Below are 21,086 nucleotides of genomic sequence, written 5' to 3'. Positions count from 1 at the left end.
TGCACGAGGTGCGAACGTTTGCTCCCTGTAAAGTATTTTTATTTGAAATGTTTGCTTTTTTTTGTCGCTTGAAAATTACTTTGGATTCAGAACAACCAATGTTAAAGGAAAAACGGTCATTCCGTCAGTCTGAGGTGGAATAAAAAGTTTTGAACATTTCTTAAGAGGCGAGTATTTTTCTGATTGTGCAGCCGATTAATTTATGAGTTGATTTCGCCGGGTTGAATTAAAACCCGCTTGTATTCTGTTATTAGTTGTTACGGTTACTTTTTATGCATGCCCGGATTTATTACCTTTGCAGAACCAGCTTTATCTTTGTCTTCAGTCAAAGAACCATATTGCTGTTATAACGCACCTGAGTGAACAAACTTGTGCGCTTATTAAACTTTCTCGGAAAGAGAAGCCCAGCAAGCTTACTCAAGATCATTTTTCTGTTGCTCAAGTAATAATAGTCAGAGTTTTTTCATTTTTCATAACATAGTTTTGCTTTCCAGTGCACTGTGAAAGTTTCTGTTCTTTATAAGAATAACTTTCTGTACGCAAATTGTCCTTTTCACTCGCTGTGGATTAAGTAGAGAACGACGACTGCCGGCAGTGACTTCAAAACAATTGACTCTTTTCCCGTAAACAATGCTGCAGCTTGATTTGACTGAGGCGAGCAAAACAAACCCTTATGTGCAATTTTCTGTATTTTCTAATGATCGGCTGAGTTTAATTTGCTTAAACGAATTAAAGACCCTCGCATGGACCAGTTAAGCTTATTGAAAATAGCTAAGTGGTGAATCATGGCTTGGATGCCAAGTTGCAACTGATCTTTTGCTTTTAAGATCTTTAGGTAGGTTGTTTTCGCACAGAAAATTCATTTTTTCGTTGTCAGCAAGAAGTTTTTGAAATAATGTAACTTTAACTTTGTTTGAAGGAAATCCTACTTACGCGTAGGTTTTTGACATGTTATGCGTGTTCAACTTGACAACACAAAGCAAAATTTATATATCTGCGCAAAACGAGCAAGTTTAAAAAACTATAGTTGCTTTGAAACCGATTTTTGGGAAGATTTTACTAGATAAAGATTGACCTTTTTTCTGCCCACATATCAACGCAATAACTTCTACATTGGGGATTTTGTTTATATTTAAGTGATCTGCGAAACTACGAGTGTCCGATCGAGTGAGGGTTTTAAAATATCAGCTCGGGTGCGACAAAGTTCAGTGACTTCAAACACATTGTGGGCAAGCGTTAATTTTTTTGGGCAAATCACTGTCCAAAGATATGTTGTTTTTGTGTCCGCAGTGGAGCTCCGGACCTTATATATCCAGGAACTTCCTTATATGAACACATTTTGTGAATGCATCTTGAAAAAAATCGGACCTGAGCATGCACATTTCCAGTACAACGTAAGCAAAGTAATGTCGTTAAAGTCCGTTTTACTATGACGTATCCTTCGAGAAAATTAAGTAACGACAAGGTTATAACCACAGCTTGCAACTTTTGAAGACAAATTGCCTGTTCTTTCCAGGTTATGAGTGGAAACATTTTATTTTTAGGCAATAAAATATTTGAAATCCCGCCATTTTTTCAAACCCGGCCAGGGGATCTGGGCAAAAAAATTCACGCATGCTCATTACGTTTTTCCGCCCTGAACCTCCCTGCCCCTTCCCCCCTGTGCCCCCTGGTACCCCCAAAAATTGTTCCCCCAGCGAACCTTATAATAAGAGTCCTATCATTGTACTTTTCCCTCAACAAGATCACCGTTGAAGGAAAGAAAGCTGAAAAGGCACAGTGATCAAAGCATGAAATGGCAGGTTGCTTTACAATGCTATGGAGCGTCAACAACCTTGGCAGTAGCCTGAGTAGCAGGCCTTCCGGGAGAGGAGATTTTAGCTCTCTCCCTCTTTCGCTTCCTTCTTTCCCCTTTTCCCCCAGAAACGCCTGATACTCAGGCTACCTTAGCAGCCCCTGTCAAGAAATGTGAAACAAAAAGTGACCTTATCACTTTCCGATGTTGCAACTGAGTCTCAAAGTTACACGGTGGATCGAGTTGTCGGTTTAAGCTCAAGTAGCTAAGACGAATCGTCACCGGAGACTAATTTTATACCAGAACCTTTGTGTGGAAACATTACCGCCGTCAAAATATGGACAAGAGTGGGCACGGGTTGAGAGAGACGATTATGTTAGTTGGGAGAGGACAGTATCTTCGCAAATTATTTGGATTGATCTTGACGGGTAGCTTTTTTTGTACGTAAAGTTTTAATCCGTGCCAAAGACTTTGCATGTTTACTAACAAACATTAAAAAAGAGTCGACTTTAAAGGAAGCTTGCCGAAAAACGTGTGACCCTCCAGTGGCTGCGAACAAAATAGGCTTGGCCCTCCCCAATTTGAAAAAAATTTACTGGCGACCCTCCCCTGCGAAGCCCGGGCCCACCCACCCCAATTATGGACGTACCTCCCCTAATGGCACTAAACCACAAGAGTTACGCTGGAACTATTGTGTTCCCGGTGGTTATGTAGACCCTCTTCAAGACGTTCGATTTATTTTGCAATGAAAAAAAAAAAAAAGAAACATCTCGCAAGTCCATCCTGAACAACTGGGATTAAACGCTCAAGAAGAGAAAACATGGAGCGATTATTGATTGTTGGAAGTCAATGGGAGGGACGAGTTATATAACTAAATAAATCAGATTGCGTTAATATCAACTCTGAAAGAGTGCATCGCCTACTATCAAAAACGAACATTTTTTAAAATCATGAATTTTTTAAACTAGAGAAAAAAGCGTACAGTTAATATAATAAAACAAAGGTACATACTATAGTAAAACAACTTAGCTATGTAACAGAAAGCAAAACAACAACAAAATCAGCACATATTTTAAATAATAATAATAATATTATATTATTATTATATTATATTTATTATATTATATTTCAAGTCATTAACCCGAGAAGTCACAACGCATATCAGAAAAGCACACACAAGCCTTCTTTCTAGTTTACACTCTACACTCTGCATTTTCCATTCTCCACACAGTTCTGTCCACACCCTTTCTCACTCAGCGGGTCTCTGTTCAGAGATTGGCCCCATTCCTTTTGTGCTCCACCCATCCGGCCTCGTTTTCGTGTGAATTGCTTTTTGTCATGTATTTGTCATGGAATATCCTTTTCAAGAGACTGGGCTCTGTTTCTTATGCCGAAAGCCGTCCATTTTCATCTGTTGAAGAAAAATGGCGGCCGTCAACGTGTTCAGCACTAGTGTTACTTCAGAAAACCTCAGCCGTCATGATATGTTAGAATGGATCAACAATAGTTTACAGCTTAAATACACTAAAATTGAGCAGCTCTGTTCTGGTTAGTGTTCTCGTGTACATTTAGGCGATTCATTGTACAATACTCCTCTAACGTTCGATCGATTTGAGTAGTCTGATATTTTGCAATCATTGCTGCATCGTTTTTGACACATGAAACAGAAAGAGTCTGTTTTCGTTTAACAGGTGCTGCTTATTGCCAGTTCATGGATATGCTGTTTATGGGTAAGTGTTCTCTTGAAAAAATAAGCTTCAGCTTAGGCTTAAATTATTTAGGGTACGATCGTGATATACCAATTTCATTTCTCCATCTCATTTTCTAAATGCTAAAAAAACACAAGCTTACAGAAGCAATTTGCTGAATTTTTTCCTTTCAACTTTGGGATAAATTTACAGGCTCAAAAGTCCAAACTTCGCGAATCTAAATTTAAAAAGTCACAAGTTGCGCAAGGGAATGGAGTATACTAGTTAGTACAAAGCAAAAAAAATCTTTGACAAACATGATTATCCACAATAACAAATCAGTTAAATTCTTGAGCTTCCCTATTATTATAGACGTGACTTTTCCCCTTTTTTTTGAAAGATTGTGTTAATATGGGCAAAGTCAAGTTTGCTTCTAATCAAGAGCATGAGTACATACAAAACTGGAAGATCTTACAGAAAGCATTTAAGGCTGCTGGAGTGGATAAGGTAAGGATCCATGTTCTACATTTTTCACTTTTAAAGAATAATCATTGATGCACCCGTCAGATGCTTCAAAATTTTTTTTTGAGCTTCTTTGGGTTTTTGTCCAAGTAATAGATTGCAAAAACAGCAAATTCACACTAAAAAAAATGCCTAGTAGTTGCATTTGAGAAAGTAAATGTGAGTGAAATGCCAGCTTGGTGCATTGTTTACATTATTCAGCCTACCTCAACTTGCTGCTGCCACCAAATACGCAGACTCACTGTCGAAATAAACTTAAATGTCTCATTTCAGTTTCAAGGTGGCTGCCATTAAAATGCATGCATGTCAGCAGCGACAAAAAATTATTAATCAGCTTTCAAATGAGACGTGACTTCCAAGACCCGTAATCCCTCCTGAAAGACCTTCCACTAGGAAATTTGGGATGTCTCATGACTTTTTCCCATGTTAGGTTCGTCTGGGGATATTAGACCAAATGAATTTTTAAACCAGTTCAAGGAGGGGTCACATAAAGTTACTATCTGCTAAAGCCTGTGAAAGGGTTAAAAGTGGTCCACCCCTCCCTGGTGCTCTAAATCATGGCCACTCCCTAACAAGAAATAACTTCTTCACTGGATTTGTACAGTCATAGGCTACCAAACGTTAGCTGGAGAATTCTGTGTAGTAAACGGAGAATTCTCCCATCTCCGGTACATAATGAAAACCCTGCATTATAAAAGCTCAGTTGTGACATGAGCGACGATAATAAATAAATGAGTAATGTTTCCTCCACAGTGAGTTAAAATTGGACAGCATATACGCTTAATTTTGGCTTTCCCTTTCCTTTTTACTGTTTTAGATGGTTCCAGTTGAAAAGTTAGTCAAAGGGAAATTTCAGGATAACTTTGAATTTGTGCAGTGGTTCAAAAAGTTCTTTGATGCCAACTATCAAGGTCCTGATCCTGACTATGATCCTGTAAAAGCACGGCATGGGAAAACTGATACCCCCATGAATGTGGCACCAAGAAAAGGATCTGGACAGCTCAGCAGACCAGCCATGGGTAAGCTTTAACACTGGGACAGTTGGTGTCAGATCATCATCATCATCATCATCATTATTGGATGAAGCAATTAGTTGTATATAAGGCAGCTTGTCAGCTGATGTGGACCTTCTACCGCAATACATCCGTGGGGAAAGACTTGCAAGCACCAGCAGTTTTCAAAGAATTTTAGTGTGTCCTTGCAGTGAATGGTGCAGTGTTTTTAATAAGTACTTATGGCAGGAGAAGAGTATGAGCTTTTCCTTTCAGAGAAGTTGGCTACTTTTTTACCCTTTCATGAAGTTATCAAAGAAAGATTCTTTCCAACCTTGTTTATACAGTGGGATACTCTACTCTATATCTACTTCAAATTTTATTAAAACCCCTGATTACAGTAATATTAATAAATCATGGAGGTTCTTTCCAAGCTATAGAAAGTGCAACACTTTACTTTCTTTGCTCTTTTTCTATACAGGACAAAATCCTACTCCGTCAAGAGTGGCTACATCCACAAGACCTGCTGCAGGTGGGGCCGGAAGGATTGGTGGTGGAGCACAAAGGTCCCAAGGGATAAGTCGACCAGGGCAGCAACCAGCACGCTCCACTGGAGGGACCGCAGGAGCGTCAGCTGCACTGATGCAAAAGGATGCTCAAATACAAGAATTAAACGATAAGGTTTGTTGAGTTGCTTTTTAATAAAGTAACTTGAGTCTTCACTTGTTGATCATGCAACCCCACTGTGGTTGTTGCCATTTTTGACACCCTATAAAAACATGTTTTTTATGTCTCATGTCCATGCTTAGATGTAACAAGTGGTATCGCAACAAGAGTGACTTAAGAGCTAATTCCACCGATTTGCTTTTTCTTTTTCTGCAGCTGACAGAACTGCAGTTGACAGTGGATGGATTAGAAAGAGAGAGAGATTTCTACTTTGGTAAATTACGGGATATTGAAGTGCAGTGCCAAGATGAAGGATGTGCAGACTTGCCCGTCGTTAAAAAGATTATGGACTCTCTTTATGCTACTGAGGTGGGTCAACTGAAGCAGTCTTAAAATAAAGCCCTTGCTGACTTCCCTGTAAACTGCAAAGTTTCTTCTTTTGACTCGTTTGATATTAATAATTATATAATAATATTATATCCTTGGAACTCCATTATGGGTCTAATATGAGGTAGGCAGTGGCTGGTTTTCATTTAATGCAGTTGGAAGTGGAGGTATCTGACATTAGGTGGCAATATCCACTGATTATTATGTGTTGTTTTTTGAGCCCCAAAAAATTTTTTTGAAGTGGAGGTATCTGACATTAGGTGGCGATATCCACCGATTATTACGTATTGTTTTTTGAGCCAAAAAAAATGGCACTTATGAAACCCAAATATGTTCACTGATTTGAATGCGTTTAGCTCATAGGTACTAGAATAAATAAATACCAGTAAATGAAACAGATGTCTCTTCAGGCAGAAGGAGGGTTTAGAGATTTTTTAGTCATGGTTCCACTCCTTGTCTTTTTATCCACCTCTCCTTGTGTTATTTACATATTTTACTGAAATGGTGCTCTTAGCATATAATATTTTTTAAGTAAAAAAATGTCAAAGCAGCATTTTATAGTTACTGAAGGATGGTTATGCTGCCATTTCTTGTTGCTTTTTCATAGAAGACTGCAATAAATATTGTTTTTAAAACACTTAAACATGCCAGCTATAATCGTTCCTTTCAAATATTTCTCGGTTTCTATTTTTCTGGCTTATTGTTCATAGTATTTCATACCGAATTGGATGGCCGTGAAGTTCTGTTACCAATTTGTCCCAACTGTAACAAAATTTGCGGTATTTTAAGCTTTGTTAAAAATTACAACACAAAATATTCTGAGAGCTTTTTTGCTAGAAGTGAAAAAAGAAAACCCATTCAAGTGTACACTAGTGATGGTGTGTACTGGCCAGTTAATTAGGCATGACATGTACTGTCCTATTTCTGCCCTATTAATGCAGAAATCAGGGAAGCTCATAGCCAATCAGATTTGAGAATTTTGTATAGTTATGATTAAAAGAGAAATAGGATCTTGATCACCATAAGGCTGTGTTTTTTACCCTAGGAGGGATTTGCTGCACCAGAGGAAGTTGGTAATAATGGGGAATATGAACAAGACTATGGTGATGAACAGGATGAATATTAAAAAGAAGTCAAAGATTTGTTTGGCTACCTATGCTTGTATCAAGAATGAAGGCCTTCTCCAAGCAATGCACCTGACAGCTTGAACTAACTGGTTTTTAAATAAGAGTACAATATTATTAAAAAAATTTTGCGAAACATGTAGAAAGCAATCTTGGTTTGTCATTTGTGCTGATCTCTGCCATTAGTTTCTTTATATATTTTTGTATTATAAAAAGGAGGTTTCACAGAAACGCTGAAAGGAAGATTGTTTTCAATAATGTTGTCTTAAAGCTGTGTTTAGGTGGTAGTGGTAGGTCATACTGGAAAGTTTTGCTTTGTCAGTCAGACATTTTGTAATTTCCCTACCTGTCGTTATCTTTGAGCACCTTAAGAAAGTTACAGTTAAGCTTGTGCCAAGTTTAAACCAAAAAGAACTGAAGCCTATTTTTAGCTTGAGGTTATTTTGTAGGAATAATGATGCAAGTCTAGGCTTGAGAGGCTGTAGCCATGCAAAAAAATGCTCAGATAGTGCACCGTGCAGCTCATGAAAAGAGGCAAAAGCAAAAGTAGTTGATGTACCTGTAATTCGCTCTTTTGTGCCAACTTAGTAATACAACTGTGGTATTGTGATAAGTATGTTTAAACAACTGTGATGAACTTGACAGTTTTTGCCCTGAGTAACTAGAAATAAACTAATCTTTAATCAACTGAATATTCTTTTACAGAGGCCTATTTCATGGTCTGGTGTTGTCCAGCTCATGTGACCAGCACTGTCCCCCTGGGGGTACTCACCAATGAAAGCTTTATAGGGGGAGTCTCCACCCGGGCTCCAACCCCTTACCCTTTTATACCGTTTTGACCAAAGAGGTACCCCTTTCGTATACCTTCTATTGACAAATGGTACCCCTTTCATATACTTTGTTTAGGACACTGCATCCCTTTTAACTGCTTTAAATGCTCCATCTTTTCAATTTGAATAAATCATTAAACCAGAAAGTTTTTTGTCTCTTTCACATCCATAAAATTTGTCTGGTAGCCCTTTTTGCTCCTTTTACAGACCGAAATGAAAGGTCTTATACCCTTTTTTAAACTTCAACTAGTGAGACCCTTACCCTTTCATATACCTGAAGCCTGAAAAAGGTAGCCCTTTCGGACGGAGCCAACCCCTACAGGCCATTATAGGGAGTCACCCCCCACCCCACCCCCTACAAGGGCACCATCATTCAAACATATTTGAAGGAACTGTGTGTTACCGAAGTTAAGTCCATTTTGTTTAGTTTTCCTAATAACAAATTACTCACTATGAAGGTTAACGTTAGTAAAGAAATAACTTCTAAACAACAAAATTACATCTTACTGATAAGTCTGTTGGGCGTTTTACATCTGATTCTGGATATTAAACCTAAGCTCAAGCTGTGCGGTAAAAAAAAACATTTTAATTCGAAAGAAGTGATTGCCAAAACAAGACCAGATACTTGGCGAGTTTGGATGTGTTAAAGGGAAACGATAGCGGCTTTTAGGCGGATTAGCCAAAAAAAAAAGCAACGGATTATAAAAGCTTTGCTCCAACCTTTATCCACCCTGCTATGCTCTGTCTGCAAAATCCGCTTGAAGAGCACTAGAAAGCCGCGCATTGATAGTTAAAAAGAGTAATATGGTCTCCTTTAAATTTCCCTGGCCTGGGGGCATTTCATCATCTAAAATGAACCTATGATGGGGCATTTGTAAGCGGCCTTTGGGGTATAGGCAATGGGGAATTTGAACGTTAATTTTTCAAAATTTCAAAAGAAAACGTGCTGAAAAATGCCAATAGCCACCAAGCGTTAGGCAAATCAATCTGGGACGGATCCAGGAATTCTAGGTAAGGGGGTTCCAAAATTTTCGAAAATTTGCAACTGTTTTCGGGTTCATGATTAAAGGATATTGGAACTGGGGACGATGGATTTGCGGACTGGGGAAAGGAGAAAATGGCTGGTTAAAAAGTGAAGGTTAGGGTACAACGCATGCGAAGAATTAATATCGGAAACCAACAACAACAAAAAAAAGAAACAAAAACAAAATGAAACAAGAAGGAAGGGTGAAAAGGAGATGTCATCGCGCTTTTTTTTGTACACTCGTTTTTCTTGTAACGGTGAGAACATCTCAATACTGTGCATGTGTCAGTGAGAAATTTCACCAGTATCGCTATCACTTCGCACGAGCTGACTTCGCCGGAATTATTAAGCCGCACGGTCAGTCAGTTACATAAGCATCATTTGTCTGGCAAAATGGAAGCATGCTTATTTTTAATACTGTGGTCTTTTCCATGCGCACAACCTAGGGAGCCCTTGGCACAAACGCAATGACCCCATCAAAACGGACTTTTCAAAAGTTTACCGAAGCTTTTAAAAAAGGTAATCGCCTACATGAACATCTCCATTCTTGATCGGGGACAGGGAATTTTTTCGTGTAAACGGAAAAAACTTGACAAAGTTTTCAGACAAGAAAAACTTTCAAGGCCGCGAAAACTTGCAGCTGCAAACGAAAATTGTCAAGTGGTTGATTGAAAAGGCAAAACTTGTCAAGATTTCCCATATTTCAGGAGAGAAACTTTCACAGCTTGACACGTTAATTGGCATGTGTAAATCCCGTCCGTAGCCAGGATTTTCAAAAACACTCACTATCAGTAAACGACTCAAGGGCGAATGCATTGATACAACAGCGACACTGACCATAAGCTTACCTGACAGACTCTCTTCGTTCCGTTCTGACTTTCTTTCCGTCGAAAACAAGTTTTTGCTGTCAACGTGCCATTTGTTGAACTAATTAGGTATTGTTTTTAGTAAGTCAATCAAAAACAAGCATTGCACGTGTGCGCACGTGCACGCATTCCACGTCCCGCATTGAACCCTTTTGTTAATTAAACTTCACAAGTTATGTAGGAAGTTACCATAAAGCCCTTCAAGTGAGGTCAAGATCAGACAAGCTTTTCACTTGGCAGTGGTACACTACCCTTATTTCTGAGTCACAGTCTCAGACTCTCATAGATCGGGCTTAGACAAAATACTGACCCCTCCACCCCCCAAATTACTGAGCCCCTCAAAAAATTCACGTTAAGGTGGCTCGATAGGGTTTTTCAGGCTAACAAGAGCGTACACGTTTTTTTCGTTTTTTTTACGTTTTTTTCACACACTTTTTTTAAAAAGATTGAAACTACTATAAGCTGAAATTGTACTTCAAAAGCGCTTCGTTTTCTACAGATAACGGCCGAACATCAAGATTGTGCAGTTTTTACTCTATTTCTAACCAAAAAAGTTCACCCAAAAGGATCTCGAGAATGCTCTTATAGATTCAACTTAAACTTGACAAACATCGAGGCGGCCATTGGAGGAAAAAGTACCCGTGAACGACTTTGGAAGAACGGTTCCCAGTGCCGAGAAATACGGCTGCAAGTAAAATAGTTGATCGCATCATTTCGTTGCTATGACAACTCCGATGTCATTATCTAATAGAGCTGAAGTGGTAATTTTTCCAAGTCTTTGTTAAAGGCGGCGTAGTTTATGCTTGACATCCTGTCCAGGGGGAAATGGAAATAATCTTACAGAAACCGGGTAAAGCTTTGCGTTTTATCACGCATATACTGGCGTTTCCTTAAAAATCAGTAACATTTTAGTCATTTGCGACACAACTTACAGAACCGGTTTGCATGATAACTATGGGCTCAAAAATTTCCAGCGTGCAGTCTCAACAGGGCACGAGCATTCCACATTAAACTAAACCGGTTTTGAAAACCAGTATGTTTTGGATGAAAGAAACGCGTCAGAGGCTGGCAGAGGTCTCTCTCTATCCTATCATTTTTATCTTGCCGTGAGAGACCTTTGCTAACAGGGAACAACCTTCAACAATCACACAATCAGTACTGTCGGCAAAATTCACTTTTTATTCTGTGCTCTATTCTAATTAATTTGAAAAAGGTCTAAAGATTAATTTGGTTATAATATCATCAGTGACAACACTGTTAGAAGACTGTCTTCACTCTTGACTCAGTATTTTAAAATTGCAGAACATTTTCTTTCAAAAATAGCATCACTTTTTGAACTTTCACCGCGGGACCACCAGGCGATAAATTGTTGACGTTAGCTACCTGCAGTGTTGAATCCCTGTGGGTTCTGTACCTGCCATCTCCAGGAGTCTTCACCTGAGGAATCAATATTGTTAACACCACATTAAAAAGTACATGCTTAACCCAATAAATACGGTTAAATTTAGCATCCCCAGAGGCAGAAAATCCAATTTCAATTCCAAGTATTCCCTGACACATTCCCCTGGTTGGTCTGGGGTACTACCCTGGGGTACTACCCTGGGGCAAGCTGATAACATGTTCATTACACTCGCTTGTTATCTTTGATGGTGGGCAGGGTCTCAATTATTTAGTGGTTTGAAGGGATTTTTTTGTGAAAACTAAGTACTAAATTATAATGTAACCTTTCTTTTCAATTCCACTTGGCAATCTGTTGGTTGACAGCTGTTGGATCATTTGACCACACAAAACAATGTGAACTGGCTTTCAGCAGACAAACCAGAATGAAAGAGCATGCAATGTTCCCTCCCTTAGCATAGCCTGTTCCAGGCGTCCAGATCATTGGAACGGTGCAAAAAGATGTGAGCAGAAAAAAAAAAAACGAGGGAGTCGGGTAGGGGTGAGAGCAAGTTCCCTTCTCTCTCCCTGTCCCTCTTTTTTCTTGCTCTCTTCATTCAGCCCACACTCTACCATCCGAACACCTGGAACAGGCTACCCTTAGCGGATCTCTGAGAACTTACACATTTCATCAAGTCCACGTTCAGCTTTCCATCCCAATTCTTTTTCAGCCAAAGAAGCATTTGAGAACATTGATGCCACGTCACCTTCACGGCGTGGACAAATCTTGTACTCAATCTGTGATAAAAGAGGAATAGTTTAGTCAGAATTGCCGTATTTCATATGGGGGTACTAGATACTATGTGTGATATGTGATTATTTAACACAAGATGCACATAATCAGATTAAAGAGCATACCAGTGTGATCCGAAAAATATTGAACACGATACAGCCAATAAGAAACTTCAGAATTTACTAGAAAATGTATGGATTACAGATACAAACATATAAAATTATTTCTATTTATTTCTTAGAATAACAAGTATTAATAACTAATTTAGGAGTTTTTGACAGGCCATATCTTGTTCAATTTTGGCTTGATAAACATTGAGGATTTTGTACAGCTTAATGAACTCTATCTGATTATGTAGGGCTTGCAATGAATAATCCCATAATACATGGATTAGTGCCCAATACCCCCATATGAAATTTCTTTCACCTAGGACAAGAAAAGAGCACTGATTATCGCACTAATGTGGTCCACATTCAACTAGCCTGTACACAGACATTGTTTTATTTTTCTTTTTGAAAACATCGGCCTGCACGCACAAGGCATGAGAACGAGCGTGAAGCACGGGAACGAACGTGGAACGAGAGAAAGAAATTTAAAGAACATCTTTTTTCTTCTTCCCAACCCCTACCCCCTTGCACTGGTGGTCAATAAATCCCCCACGGTTTTTATTTTTTATGACGCGCACTTGATGGACTTTGAAGAGACAACAGAGGGTCTGTGAAAAGGCTAACATTCAACTCCACCTATCAAAAACACACTTAACTTAATTGTGGACAAACATTATCTATTATAGAATTCTCTATCAGGGATAACAATTTTGATTAACTCCAGTTTTACAGCCAGAAGTGGATAAGTCTGATATCCCCTAGTTACAGGCTGTTAACCAGGGTTTTCCAGAAAATTTGAAGTAGAAAAAGAAAAACCTTAAGTAGGCAGCAACTGATCTAAAACCCACAAGAGGCATCTTTCACATGGCAGAACTGTGAGTAGGAGTGGGTATGGGAAGTAGGTTACCCCCTTTTATTGGGGGAATCAGCCTCCCAAGGGACAATTTCTATTTTGGGGTTCCTGACAAGTGCATTTCAGCGCATTTTCAGTGACCAGGGAAAGAAATTTTTGCCATGAGGATGACACCTTTATTTACACACATTTTTATCAACCTAACAAAAGAGTTGGGAACCAAAATAATAAGAAATACAACCGATTTATTGCCCTACTTAAAACATTATGTTCTGTGAGTAGCCAGCACCTCTGTGTCAACTGGATGGCAATTTCAGCTAGTCACCAGAGCTTTAGGAGAACCATGTGTACTTTTACTTACAGTTTTTCCTGATGCTTTCTCAACAGCTTTCACCATTTCAAGAACTGAATATCCTCTTCCAGTACCAAGATTGTAGACCTGCAGGCAGAACAAAATAATACTTAACACTATAATAATATAATTGGACTATTTAATTACTCAGACAATTGTGTACCTCAATCAGTTTCCTGGACATACTTTTGTCATGTTTACAGTAGACGCATGGGGAGTTTGTTTCCAATTATTCAATTCTTCTTTAAAAATCCAAGACAGTCTTACCTTACATCCACAATTTTCTTCTAATTTTTTCAGGGCAGAAACATGACCAACAGCTAAATCTACCACATGGATGTAATCCCGCACACCTTGGGAAAAAATTAAAATTTAATACTTAAGACTCAAGGCAAAGAGCTGAATAAAAAATAAGGAAATATGCATTGTATATATAGTATTGCTATTACACAAGTGGCATTATTGTCTACCTGTGCCATCAGTAGTGTCATAATCATTTCCAAACACATTTAGATGAGGTCGTCTGCCCACTGCAACTTGTAGTAAATAAGGCATTAAGTTGTTTGGAATGCCCTGGAACATGCAAGTACAAAAATCAATTATTGCTGGTATACATTGTAAAACTGGTAATCTCTAGACTGTGAGAACTCTCTCTAGAATGCTATCAAGCAAGCACTCAAGTAACTATGTATCAAGTAACTACTGCGTACTATATATGATAAAACAAAGGTATCATACTATTGTACATTCATGGCTCTTTTTAAGGCACAAGTTGCTCCACTTATAACAATAACAATCCCCTGAAGCTCTGGTGCATTACGCTCCATTAACTATCCGCTTCACTGTAAATCTTTATAAAAAAAAGTATCACCATGTGTCTTTCAATGATGTCCCCTTTACATAGTACATTATTGATTGGCCAATCAGTTTTTGGTATGTTATTCTTTACATGTCACTAACCTGAGGGTCTTCACCTATTCTGCCTGATTTGTGAGCTCCAACAGGATTGAAATACCTCAACAGCACAGCATTCATATTCTGTTTGTCAACAAATGACAATATTAATTTTATTAAATCAAAAAGACATTACAATATTTAATATATTTGGGTAACATTTTATCAAATTGAATAACTGAATGCACTTTTTTACCAACAAAGAGCACCTTCAAACAGTGCGTTCAATAACTGTGTTTGGTTTCATGTGATTTGGTGGCATTATGGAGTTTTTTACAAGCAGTTTTTAGTGCCACAAGGTTTCTTTCAGCCAGTTTCTTCCACTCTAAATTACCGTAATCCCCTTCCAATTTTTTTTTCTCCATTGATATTTTGCAGAGATACAGGTGCCTGTTAATTCCCTTTTCTGCAATGATTAAGTTGTATAAACCCTGATTTTATTGTAAGTATAAATAGACTGAAGTGACTAAAGAGTTTTGAGTCAGTCTCCAGCCATGTTTCTTTAACCATATTTTAATTATTAAACCATAAAATTAGTCATAAATAAGCTATTTTAATACCTTTTCAGCTTTGCATAAATCTTTGATGATTTCCTCAATGAAGAATTTTGATCTGCCATAAGGGTTTGTTATGCCAATACCCGAAGGGTGGTCTTCACTGATGGGTAGGTTCTGTGGTGTCCCATAAACGGTTGCTGACGATGAAAACACAAACTTCCAAACACCACATTCCTTCATACACTGAAAGGCAAAAAAAAACAGAAGTACATAATTACTTCATCATTTATGAACAAGCAGATACTATTATAATAAACTTTTAGTTCTCTGGAAATCACTTTTAAAGACCTACATTTGTATTCCATTAATAATGGTTGCTCTTATACATAATGAAGCTTAATGAACCATTGTAACAGTTGAACCTCCCATAAGGGACATCCAAAATTAAAGACTTGGTAGTTACTAAACTGACGAGATGGTTGCTTACAAGAATCAAACCACAAGGGATCCTTTACAAGTAGAGGTCTTGACATGTCTACTCTTTGAAAGAGAATTTACTGCAAGCAGTTTCTACTGTAAGTTATATGGGTAGTTCCATTTTGTCACTAAAAACAATAGTTGGGGTCACTTACAAAAGATGGCCGTTTATGAGAGGTTCTAACTAGCTATAAGGCTTTGGTTTTGAATGGAAAATTTTGGCTGCCTATGGGAGGGAGTCACTTACGACAGGAGGTCACACATGAAGGTTCGACTGTATTAATTTTGTGTATTATACTACTACATGAGAAATGTCTGCAATTTGATTGGCTTAGAGCAGTGCTACTTCAGCTTAATTTGAAATACCTACATGTGAAAATTACAAACCTTCTGTGGGCAGTAGCATAAACAAATAATAGCATGATTTGTAAATGATATTTGGCATAAATACCACTCGTGATATTTCAAAATTGTTTCAAATTTCACTCGCCTAACAGCTTGTGAAATTATGTTTAACAATTTCGAAGTATCACTTGTGGTATTTATACCAAATATCACTAACAATCATGCTATTACCTATACTAATTAATTTTGAAATACCTACACGTGAAAATTACAAACCTTTTGCAGGCAGTAGTATAAACAAATAATAGCATGATTTGTACGTGATATTTGGCATAAATACCACTCATGATATTTCAAAATTGTCTTAAATTTCACTCGCCTAACGGCTAATGAACTTTTGTATAACAATTTTGAATTATTACTTGTGGTATTTATGCCAAATATCGCTACAAGTCATGCTATTACCTATACAAATATTTTGCAGACCTGAAAACTAATAAACTATACAATTCTGGAGATTCTGGGAAAAAAGGCCTACCAAAACAACTGGAAATTGGGACCTCAGATATGAAGATTTCGAAAATATGCGTCAAATATGTGTCTCACGGTATTCTCTACCTAATTAGTTCTCTAATGTATTCTGTTGCTCCTTTTTGGCAAAGGTGTAAATTGAGTTTGCTGTTCATAGACCTTTTCATGAGAATGAGATTAGAATGACCCAGGTTTCCCTCAATAGTTAGACCCCTTACAAATACTGTTTTACTTTTTTAAATCAGTTCATTCCTACCTAAGATTTTCTGACTTGCCATAACATTTAGAGGTTAATATTATTGTACAGACTGTGAATTAATAGCCCAAACTGTGAGTCTAATATGCATGCTCAGACCATGAGATAGATCAGAGTTAAGTAAGTTGTTGGTAGGTCTGAGTTTTTGGTACAGTGCTAACTGAAACACTTTTTCTTTACAGATACTTCTGTAATACAGACATTGGTCCTGTGCCTTTTACACTGCTATTGAGACCAAATTCTTCTAAATAGAGTTCCAAATTTAAGGCACAAATGGCAGATGCGTAACCATAACCTATACCCAATTGTCACCTGCAGGGCTTAAAAGAGCTCGATCCTTTCTGAATTTTCATTTATCATCCATACACGGAGGCCATTAATTTCCCCCCGTAATGTTCTTACCTCTAACAGATTGACAGAACCTGTGATATTGTTGTGGTAATACCGGAGTGGAATCTCTACAGACTCTCCAACTGCTTTTAAAGCAGCCAGATGAATTACTGCATAAAATTCATGCTGGAAAGGCAAAAAAACAACAACAACAAAATAATAGGCTTTAAAAGTAAAGAAAAGAAAAAAAGAAAAAGAAAAGAGAAAAGGTATTTCGCTCAACAAAGAGTACATTTGACTAAGAAAGAAGGAATTTTTAATTCGTTTGCCAAACAAAGTGATACTTATCAGTGCCGTAGCATGGGGAGGGGCCGAGGGGCCTGCCCCCCCCCCCCCCCCCAGTAATTTTGACAGGCACGTTTAATTTGGTCAGGCGCCATGCTCTTCCAGCTGCTTTTCGTGTGTTCATTTTGGTTCAAAATTAATGCTGTCAAAAGGCTGAAAATGCTATTTCAAGGATCCTGTATTTCAAAATCTTCCAGGGGAGCATGCCCCCGGACCCCCTAGCAGCTTGCGCCTTCAGTGCTCATGATTGGCCTCCCCCTAATAAATCTAACCTTGCTATGGCACTGCTTATATAACATTGTGCCAGTGGTGGTGGTTGTTTCTTCAAGATTGCAACTTACCTTTGTGAAAACTTCCTTTAAAGCTTCTCTATTTAACAAATCAATCGAATAATGAGGAATCTTTCTGCCAGTAATTTCCTCCACTCTCTTCACACTCTCTGTATAAATCAATAAATTTATTATGCTTCAGAATACCCTCTTATTTTAACTCTTGGCACTGTGATATATTGGGTGCCCTGTGCAGGATGAGATGTGCCTTCTGGCATGCATCCTTAAGAGATACTCCAGCTAAATTTTACTGACCTGAGAAAGCATTGACAAAGTTGTCCACTATAACAACATCATATCCTGCATTGATGAGTTCCACAACGGTGTGAGTTCCAATATAACCAGCTCCTCCTGTCACCAAAATGCATTTGCTGGTCATCTTTCAGATAATGTGTGTGACTTCACCCTGTTATTCACATTCAAAATGTTACAATAATAGAGTTCTAAAGTGCAACATAAAAAACATTAAATTTGTGAAATTAAGGGATTTGTCAGGATATTCTGAAAAAACAACATCCAAGAGGCCTACTTGCCAAAAACTAGCATTTCGGGGCAAATTATCTCTGAGATATTAGCCCAGTTATGCTCCGATGAGTCCTGGAGTCATCGGAGCATAACTGGGCTAATATCTCAGAGATAATTTGCCTTGAAGTGCTAGTTTTTGGCAAGTAGGCCTCTTGGATGTTGTTCATTCAGAACATCCTGACAAATCCCATAACTTCACAAATTTATTTTTTTATGGCATCACACTTTAGAACTCTATATTGAAACCTTATTTTAAGACGTTTTCACTCATCTTTGGAGACCACTGAAAGTTGTCAGAAAATCATTAGCAAATAAAAATGAAGCATCTTTGGCTGTGTCTAGAAGGCATTAAGGAACATTTGGGGACACCCAGATTATAAGAAAACAAGAATCTGACATATTGGACGTACATGTTACAGGTCTAAATTAAATTCAGGTTATAAAAATTTTTAACCCTGGCCGTTGCTTCTCAATTTCCTTTGTCTCCTAGCCCTGAGTATTCATGTATTAGGGATGGGAGACAAAAAAAATCAACCTTGATTAAAAAATTTTAACCTGAATATAATTTCGACCTCTGATACATCTATCAATGGTGGCAGGGGGGTGGAAAGACAGGGCATATGATTGTCTTTGTTGACCCTGGGGTACGGCATTTGAATCTTTAATTTCTTTCCCCAACGTGCACTTTGGCCCTGTGAAAAAGGTGTGAAAAACATGTGAGAAAACATGTGAAATTGAACAGTTCACATGTTTTTTCACAGTTTAATTCACAGGTTTTTCATAGCATTTTCACATGTTTTTATCCAATAGTGCTGGGACCAATATTTTAACGTGCAGATTCTTTTATGTCCCCTTCAAGTTCATTGGCGAAGGGAGGATGAAGGAGACTAGAATTCCAGCTTGTTTTGCAAGCTACATTTCTTTGATATTGTGGCTATTCTAAATTTCTTGGGTTTGTATATAAACTTACTAACTGGCTCTACAGTATCGAAATTATAACAATTATATAATACCGTAACCAAATTGATTTAAATACAAGCAGAAGAACTTAAATCAGAAAATCTGCTGCTTTAACTCTACAATGGGTTTACATGATCTTGATATAAATCGTATGATCTTTCCCACGCAACCAGCTGACTATACGTGGCACTTGTGATCGTATCGATCAGAAGATTGATTCTTGCATTTAGTTTATAACACAACCTGCACTTTATACTCAACCATTTTAGTTTTTTTACTAATCAAAGAACGATATAACTTACCTCGTTTCCAATGTTGTTGTGCAGATCTTTTCGGTGCTTCACTAAGATGAACGTCGGACACTGACTGTACGCACGACTCACACTGTCCACTCGACGATCTAATGATAAGGATGTTCATCTAACGAGGGCATTCACGAGCTTATCTCCCGCACTAGCAGCCAGGCCTTCCAAGCATCAGATTCGTGACCTGAGTGTGACTTCAATGTCACTTCCTACATGCATGGCCTGCGTACCAGAAAAATAGAGAAATTTAAGTTTGGTCCTTAAATATACAGTAGTTTTTCACAACTGTACATTGTAAACCGGTCTGGTATAAAGCTAGCCTGTAAACAGACGTTGTTTTATTTTTCTTTTCGTTCTTTTCAAAAACATCAGCGAGCGAAGCGAGCGCGCGAGAACGAGCGAGGAGCTAATGATTTTCTTCTATTTTCTTCTTCCTCCACCACTACCCCCTTGCGCTGGCAGTCAATAAATCTCCTGCGGTTTGTATTTTATCACCCGCGCTCGACTGACTTTGAAGAGAAAATAGAGCGTCTGTGAGCAGGCTAGTATAACGCGTAGACTGTGGACCACGGACTGCGGACTGAGTGTATCTAAAGCTGTTTTTATGTACGCAGTCCGTGGGTGCGATCCATTCGACCAAAATTCCAACCGGTCCGACCGGAAAAACAAGGACCACCTCAAAAGGTGGACCCTTTTTTTCGAAACTTTTCCGGTTGGACCGAACCGATCCATTGAGTTTTGGACCGAAATTTCCGGAAAGTTTGGTTGAATGGATCGCGTCCACGTATGTCCAATTCTACTCTGTTTATGCTGCTAGGTCTAGTCCCAGCTCCTCACACACAAACATTCCTTTGGCTGGTCACGCTGTCTATTCTCCCCAACGTCAGCCGGGTGGGGGAAGGGGCGGGGGGGGGGGGGGGTACTCGACCAATATTTGGTATAGGTGAGCCGCTGAGGGCTTGAAACCCTGACCCTATTTAGGACAAAAAATTCCTAAAATACATACTCTGTTTAGCACGACATCCTCCATTTTAGTACCCTATTTAGAACAACTCCCTCAATTATATCACTAGAACAGACTCGCACAAATCATGCACACTGTTCAGGACAGACTTGCACGAAATTGTATACCCTGTTTAGGACAGTCTCTTGAGAAATTATATACACTGTTTATGACAGAGAGGACGAAAACCATCCCCTTCCAGCGGCACATCCCGGCATAGGCCAAGGGAGTACCTCCCCCGCCTCCCGGGGGGCTGAAATTTCACAAAAAGGAGGAGTTGAAAGATAATTCTATTTATAGTTACCAATAGCTAGAGGATGTGAAATTGAGAAGCACCGAATAAAAAAAATAATAGTATTAATTGTTTCTTAAAGATGCCACAATTTCATGAGGAAATGAAGAACCCAGACGAGAAAGCATTCCGCAATGCAAAAAGCTGTATTTAGCGAGGAGGGGGTTACTCACCTATACGTGAATACATTCTAACCGATGATGACATGATTTCCACCAATGTAAACGAGGAAAATAAAATTCTCGAACTCAGGGTATCGTGTGCATTTCATAATTATCCGCTGAGTACAAGTGAAAAGTTGTTGTCTGGCCCAAGCCCTTGTAGGAAGGAAGTAAGACATTTTGAGTTGCATGGTCAAAATGTAAATGGTTTAGACTTAGACTAGATTGGTCAACAAAATGGGAAAGAAATAGTTTAATAAATTAGCCTAATTGTGGTGACGGAAAAGATTTGAACCCCCTGGATTAGTTTTGGTGGCAGCTATACCTCTCATTCGGATTTGGAGTGGACAAAAACAGTTCTAAAACTTACAATCAAGTTAAGTAAAATTCGTCGTCTTAT

At 38.5% G+C, this 21,086-nt stretch overlaps 2 protein-coding genes across 2 annotated transcripts; one reads left to right on the top strand and one right to left on the bottom strand.

Annotated features, from left to right (window-relative positions):
* The first annotated feature begins 3,169 nt into the window (after window positions 1-3,169).
* On the top strand, window positions 3,170-7,861 carry LOC140952993 (microtubule-associated protein RP/EB family member 1-like). Its single transcript, XM_073402464.1, has 7 exons — window positions 3,170-3,343; window positions 3,487-3,525; window positions 3,884-3,990; window positions 4,823-5,024; window positions 5,479-5,678; window positions 5,880-6,032; window positions 7,096-7,861. The coding sequence occupies exons 1-7, from the start codon at window positions 3,220-3,222 to the stop codon at window positions 7,174-7,176; spliced, it is 906 nt and encodes a 301-aa protein (XP_073258565.1). The 5' UTR covers window positions 3,170-3,219; the 3' UTR covers window positions 7,177-7,861.
* Window positions 7,862-11,053: 3,192 nt separating this feature from the next.
* Window positions 11,054-19,388, bottom strand: LOC140952986 (UDP-glucose 4-epimerase-like). Its single transcript, XM_073402456.1, has 11 exons — window positions 19,228-19,388; window positions 17,696-17,846; window positions 17,453-17,550; window positions 16,839-16,952; window positions 14,891-15,070; window positions 14,337-14,414; window positions 13,847-13,949; window positions 13,644-13,729; window positions 13,386-13,463; window positions 11,955-12,069; window positions 11,054-11,331 (listed from the first exon to the last, which is right to left on the bottom strand). The coding sequence occupies exons 2-11, from the start codon at window positions 17,817-17,819 to the stop codon at window positions 11,270-11,272; spliced, it is 1,038 nt and encodes a 345-aa protein (XP_073258557.1). The 5' UTR covers window positions 17,820-17,846; window positions 19,228-19,388; the 3' UTR covers window positions 11,054-11,269.
* Window positions 19,389-21,086: the final 1,698 nt, after the last annotated feature.

Source organism: Porites lutea, chromosome 11 (genome assembly GCF_958299795.1).
Source record: "Porites lutea chromosome 11, jaPorLute2.1, whole genome shotgun sequence".
Taxonomy (NCBI): Eukaryota; Metazoa; Cnidaria; class Anthozoa; order Scleractinia; family Poritidae; genus Porites; species Porites lutea.
Note: the sequence above shows the minus strand (reverse complement) of the source record. Positions and strands in the feature narration are given on the sequence as shown.

Coding starts and splice junctions, on each gene's coding strand:
- LOC140952993 (XM_073402464.1), top strand. CDS start 3,220: ATGGCGGCCGTCAACGTGTTCAGCACTAGTGTTACTTCAGAAAACCTC. Junction 3,344..3,486: donor AATTGAGCAGCTCTGTTCTG/GTTAGTGTTCTC, acceptor TTCGTTTAACAG/GTGCTGCTTATTGCCAGTTC. Junction 5,025..5,478: donor GCTCAGCAGACCAGCCATGG/GTAAGCTTTAAC, acceptor TTTTCTATACAG/GACAAAATCCTACTCCGTCA.
- LOC140952986 (XM_073402456.1), bottom strand. CDS start 17,819: ATGACCAGCAAATGCATTTTGGTGACAGGAGGAGCTGGTTATATTGGA. Junction 13,950..14,336: donor GAATAGGTGAAGACCCTCAG/GTTAGTGACATG, acceptor TGCATGTTCCAG/GGCATTCCAAACAACTTAAT. Junction 11,332..11,954: donor ACGTGGACTTGATGAAATGT/GTAAGTTCTCAG, acceptor TTGATTCCTCAG/GTGAAGACTCCTGGAGATGG.